We start from the raw sequence: 6011 nt of genomic DNA on the forward strand, positions 1-6011 counted from the left end.
TGATCACAATCTAGAGCTGGGCGACTCAAATCCTCCTCATATGTCTGTGCATATAGCACGGTCAATAAATGTAAAAAAAATCCAACTCAAACGGACGTCTCAAACCGGTCTTAAACATGCGGGCGACCGGCATCCCTCATATCTAGCCCAAATATGGAACGGATATGAATAGGCCCGGGTGTGATCGGGCGCGTTCGTTATGTCGGACCCGACCCACGTTGACCCACCCAACCCTACATATAATCATCCACATTTGTTTACCGGACCAAATCTTAGCCACTCCACCCCCTTCCCTCTAATCCACTCCGCCCCCAAGCTCCCGTCCGGAGATCTCCGGCCTTCTCTGGCATGGCGGGCAGCGGATCTGAGTCCTACACCTTCAGATCCGTCGACGCCGAGCTCATCCCACGCAGCCCCGAGAAGAAGATGATCGTTCGGCTTGCGCTCCACCGTTCATGGGAGGAGGCCGCCCGACGACAACGCTTGGACTCCTTCCCTCGGAAATCCATTGCATCCGCCCAAATGGCGCATGAATCAGCCGTGAGGTATGGCATCGTTTCCTCACCAGAGGCGGTGCGGTCCGTCTGGTGATCGAACGCGGTGGCGGACGCACAACTCCTCTGTTGGCGCGCCAAGGCGGAGGTGAACACAACATGGGCGTAGGCCGACGCAAACATGGCGCGTCGTGCGAGGCAGCAGGCGCGGGAGGTGGCGGCAGCCCTCGCGGCAGTGGACGTTGGCGAGGCGGAGTCGCATTCTCCGGCACCCCGTATGACGCACCAGTCTGGACACCCCAACCGTGTTGCCTTGAGTCCCGTGAGCCGGCTCGTGTCACATGTGCTATTCTACCTCGCCGGCGACCGAACCAACACTCCGAGGACCACAGCCGGCCATTGGACATGGGCACGATGAAGCCTTGAGGTTTCTAATTTAAAGTATCCATTTATGGAATCAATTATTTAAGAGATGACCGGTCACTATCCACGAACGTTTAAGGGATCAGATTTACCAATTCTGGCGTAGGAAGACCTCGCGGAGGAGAAGGACGCGCGCCGGCGGTCGTACTCCTCCGTCTCGCGGCGGTTGAAGCTCGTCGGCGGTCGTACTCCTCCGTCTCGCGGCGGTTGAAGCTCGCCGGCGGCGACATCCCGTGGTTGGTCCACCTCCGGGCGCCGCGCTTCCTCGCGCCGTCCGTCCGGACGCGCCGCTCGCGCTCCGGGTCCCTCTCACGGCCGGATCTGCTGCCGGAGCCGCGTCCGGAGCTCCACATTCACCCCCACATGGCGGCTGGAGGCGGGGCGGGTGGTCGCCGGCGGCGAGAAATTGGGAGAAGGGAAAGGGGAATTGGGTGGCTCGCGGCGGCGGGGGATAGAGTTTGGACTCGCAAAAGGGTCGCGGAACCGCAGTTATAGTGCTCGGGGCGTGCCGTTTGTGGGCTGCGGCAAAAAAATTTGCGGGCCGGGCAAATATGCGGGCTCTGTTCTAACCGGAAAATTGGGCCAAGCCCGCATACTCGCCGGAATTTTTGCGGGCCGGGTGTTTTGCGGGGTCTGCTAGAGTTGCTTTTAGGCCACTACAGATACACGAAAATTCCACACCCAAATCGGAGCAACACCAGACTCGCATCCCATGCACGTAACTACGGAGTATGTAATTAGTAGTATTCCACACTGCATATCATTTCATCACCGAAAACCCAGCAACATGGCGATTATTATGGGCGCCACACAAGGGTCCGCAACATATCGACAGCTGCAGCTGCAAGGCTAATCAGTACTATTACAGGGCTAAGCTCAAGCTCAAGCGGCGTTGCTGTGCGGGCACGGCGTGGCTTGGCGCGCCTCCGGCGACTGGTTGGAGATGGACATGAGCATCGACCTGGACTTGTCGGCCGCCCCGCTGTCGTCCTGCCCGTGTTCCATGCGTCCGTTCGGTGACTTGACGCTCAGGGCTTCTCCCGCCGCCGGGGTGGACTGGGAGATCCCGATGAGCGACTGGCGGGCCGCGGCCTCCTCCTGGGCGCCGGTGGACTGTGTCGGCGTCTTAGGCGAGGCCATCCAATTACCGAGAGCTGCAAACACAAGTAAATTCCGGAGGTTGGTGAGACAACTAGGGAGTAGCAATTTGGTTCGCGGGTCACATGGACACCGGCCAAGAGTGGCTTAAATTAGGTGGGCGACGCGTACAGAGCGAGTGCTCGCACAAGTTATGCATGGGCGTTGGGGATCCATCATATACTCCTATAATGCAGAAAGCGAAATTTCGAGCTTAGCTAGGACAGGGTACTCTGATTGGGTAGGTGACTCTTAAGAAAGAAAGCGAAGTGATGCATAGCATAATTGCTGACACTTTATCGTGATAACCAGCCCACGCCGTACGCTATTCATTTCTCATCCCACACAGTGCTCCGTACTGTTCGTACGGACTTTCATCCAGAACTGATAAGAATTGCAAGCTGCTAATCTCATGAATCCTACACGGTTAGCTCAAAGCAGTCACTGGACAGTAAAAAGTAACCGAAGAGGTGCCCCCATATGACTCCTAAAAGTAAGCGGTTCATCACGAAAGGACAGCAATAGGACCGTTTTCAGTAACAGCTCCGTGGAATGGATAGACCATCAAGACCACGGAAATATTTTATTTCCTTAATCCTCATCTCCAGACGCTAACCAACGCAACTCTAACAATAGCTGATAAAATAGCAGTAACTTATGCACAGCTTGGACGGCCAAGATTCAACCAAGAAGTACACATCTTTTCCTAACTTTCCAGACCCAAAACCCAAAACCAGCACGCCTCTAAACCCCATGAACCCCTAGATCTTCTCCCTCCCATGGCGGGCAAGAACCAGGAACCACACATATATGATGGTTCCACCACAGCAGGATCCACAGATCCACGGGAACAAGCAACGACCACAGACCCGCACGAGACCCGGGGACACAAGCGCGCGGCCCAAACGAAAATCCGGCGAAGAAAGGAGGGAGGCGTATGTGATTCGGGGCGCTTACCAGACGGAGCGGAGGCCGGGGACGAGGAGAGGCGGAGGAGGCGCAGGGAACAGGGGAGCTTTTCGGCCGAAGGAAACAGACGATAGGGAGGGAGGGAAGGAGACCGACCAACCGGATGAGCTGACGGGGCGCGGCCGCTTGCCTTTATAGCCGTGGGCGTTTCTCCCCCACGAGGGCCCGGTGGACCGGCGCTGCATCGGCCGCCCGCTCCTCCGTGGACGGCTGCGGATCGCCCCCGGTCCATGGACCTCGCGCTGGCTCGCGGAGGGGGGCGTGCGGAGTCGGACGTGAGCTGGAGTCAAGTAGCAGCAAGGAAACGCACGCGGTGTCGTCGCCCGTCGCCGGGCAAGTTGCGGGTGTGGGGCCCGGCGGTCGGCGAGGGAAGGTGCTGGAATTCTTGGTGCCGTGGGGCCGACGGCCTGCGCGTATCTTTGCCTTGTGGAGAATAGTCTGGAGTCGCGACGGATGTGGTGGGGCCCTGGAATCTGATCTCCGACGTGTACCCAGCTCATGCCTGCCTCTCCTAAGCCCGTACAAAACACTGCGCCTCGCGGTTGTTGTTGACGCGGAAACTGAAACCGCCCAAAACGCCGCTGGTCTTTAAACCGTCGTGGTTAGGGCATGTGCACCAAACGTAACGTACGCACGCCTTGCCTCGTCGGCATCCAATATCACGTCATAATCTAAAAACAAAAACAGAAATCCCTTATCATGCTACGTCATCCTTCTTCTCTTTGGATGCGCGTCAGAATGTTGATTTGCGTTTCCAGAAGAAAAGATTTACACCGATTCAAATGCCGTGGCATCCGAATTCGCTGATGTGGCCGATGATGCGATGAGTTCCGCCGAGGGAAATTAGCCAACCTATGGGGTGAGTATGCAAGTGGTTTTGATGGTTGGTCAGTGGTGAAAAATCGTACCTTCAAACCGGACAAAAAATTTGCACCACTCGAGTAAGATATGTTTCTTCTTAGTTTTACAAAGAGTTGAAACCGTAAAATAGGTTTTTTTCCTGCTTCACATATATAAATTTCTGATTTTGGTGACACTGAGAAAAGATAACTGAAGGCAGTGGCGGAGCCAGACGCCCTAGGCGAAAAACTAAAGGCTAAAAACTACCCCTAAAAAAATTCTAGTTTCAAGACATACGAAAGTCAATCTACATACCATAACTAGTAATACACCAAACATAATATTCGACGGCATCATTTGTTCCATGATGGGTCAACTAGAGCACCTCGCCGGACGCCCACGCCTCGCCGGATATAGCAGCAGCCCGCAGCGCTGCAACGACGCAACCTGACGCCCGCACGGCCAAAGAAGGGATCAAAGGGTTGTGCAACGGACTGGAAAGGAGGGGGGGGGGGGGGGAGGCTCCGCGGCTGGATAGGCTCGACCGACGCTTGTGCTGGTCCTGGTCGCCTAGGGTTCGTCCTAGTCGGGGAAGGAAGGGACGGCTCAGGGACTGGTTGGTTCGTCCAATTCATCCGTGCGGACAGGAAGCAGCTAGCGATGGCCTGGGCGCTGGGCTGCCTGGGCTTGAAAGTGGGCTGCGCCTCAGGCCGAACTATTTTTTCTTTACATATAGGCTGAGAAAAAATCCCACGCCCCAGGCAATGGCCTGGGCTGCCTGGGGGGCAGATCCGCCGATGAGTGATGGGACACTCGGGAAACAACTAAAGCTAGCCAGATGCCAGCTAGCTAGTGTGCGTTGTCCCCCTAAAAAAAAAGCTAGTGTGCGTTGTCGGCCTTAAAACAAATCGTACATGCTCGTCCAAGATATTTGAGACTCGGATGGTGATTGGTGGTGTGCATCTGGTCCTATACCCCCTTCACTTTATTTGATTATAAGTGTGCTTCTTTTGGCGGCGGAGAGTCCAAATCATACAAGAAATGCATTCGTATTCTTTAGAGAAATATCGCTCTCATCTATGCGATGTGACAATGCGCTTTTAGGATTTATATAAATTTGCTACTAATTCTATATTGAACTTGGTTTTGATTTCATGCTGGAAATCACAACATTTTGAAGGTAAAAAAATACTAGGGCTTCAACCTATTTTCTTTACGAAAAGACTAAAAATCTGATAGAGGTCAGAGCAAATGCCTAGATCCTAAAGCAAGGCTGGTTGCCACGTCACCTCCCTGGGACCGCTCGGGCCCCATGCAAACAACGTGAACGTGTTTCTTTTAGCACACCCCCTCCCACTCATCCAATTCCTCTCGTCCACCCATGAGTGAGAGGGAGAGAGCTGGAATCCATGGCGAGGGGTGTGACGGCATGATGGTTGCTAGGGTTATTCCAAACATTGATGCAATCAAGAAGACTAGCCCAAAGTGTCTATTTGACGTCCTACATCCACTGCCAGACACGTCACACATGGTAGTGTTGATGAATCTATGGCGATCCTAGCACATCCGCAACAAGATCAAGCACGAGAAGAACCCCCACCCACGGAAACATCACGCATATTTTTACATGGCTATATTTCCCCGCTCCTTTACATTCACAACATCCCCGGGTGGACTTAGCAAAGGGGAACATGGTCATTTGCTCCCCGACTTTGCATGCAACTGGTATAGCCGGTCTTGGAAAGGTTAGAAGTCGCATCGTTGTACCGCCTGATGAGCATTGGGAGCCTCCATCTGCGGGTTGTCTCAATTTTTTTTTCGAAAAAACTTTCAATCTATTCATCTTCAATCATGGCAGTACAACAAACAGCAGAAATAAAAAATACATCCAGATACGTAGACCACCTAGCGACGACTATAAGCACTGAAGCGAGCCGAAGGCGCGCCGCCGTCATCGCCCCTCCATCGCCGGAGTCGGGCACAACTTGTTGTAGTAGACAGTCGAGAAGTCGTCGTGCTAAGGCCCCATATGACCAACACCCCAGAATAGCAACCGCCGCCGATGAAAAATAATGTAGATCGAAAGGATCAAAATCGAAGACCCACGAACGTAGACGAACAATGACGAGATCCGAGCAAATCCACCAA

General features: G+C 54.1%; 1 protein-coding gene across 1 annotated transcript; it reads right to left on the bottom strand.

Annotated features, from left to right (window-relative positions):
* Positions 1-1651: 1651 nt before the first annotated feature.
* LOC123054522 (atrophin-1) lies at positions 1652-3295 on the bottom strand. The gene is made up of 2 exons (XM_044478307.1): positions 3012-3295; positions 1652-2071 (listed from the first exon to the last, which is right to left on the bottom strand). The coding sequence occupies exons 1-2, from the start codon at positions 3253-3255 to the stop codon at positions 1800-1802; spliced, it is 516 nt and encodes a 171-aa protein (XP_044334242.1). The 5' UTR covers positions 3256-3295; the 3' UTR covers positions 1652-1799.
* Between the last annotated feature and the right edge of the window lie 2716 nt (positions 3296-6011).

This window comes from Triticum aestivum, chromosome 2D (genome assembly GCF_018294505.1).
Source record: "Triticum aestivum cultivar Chinese Spring chromosome 2D, IWGSC CS RefSeq v2.1, whole genome shotgun sequence".
Taxonomy (NCBI): domain Eukaryota; kingdom Viridiplantae; phylum Streptophyta; class Magnoliopsida; order Poales; family Poaceae; genus Triticum; species Triticum aestivum.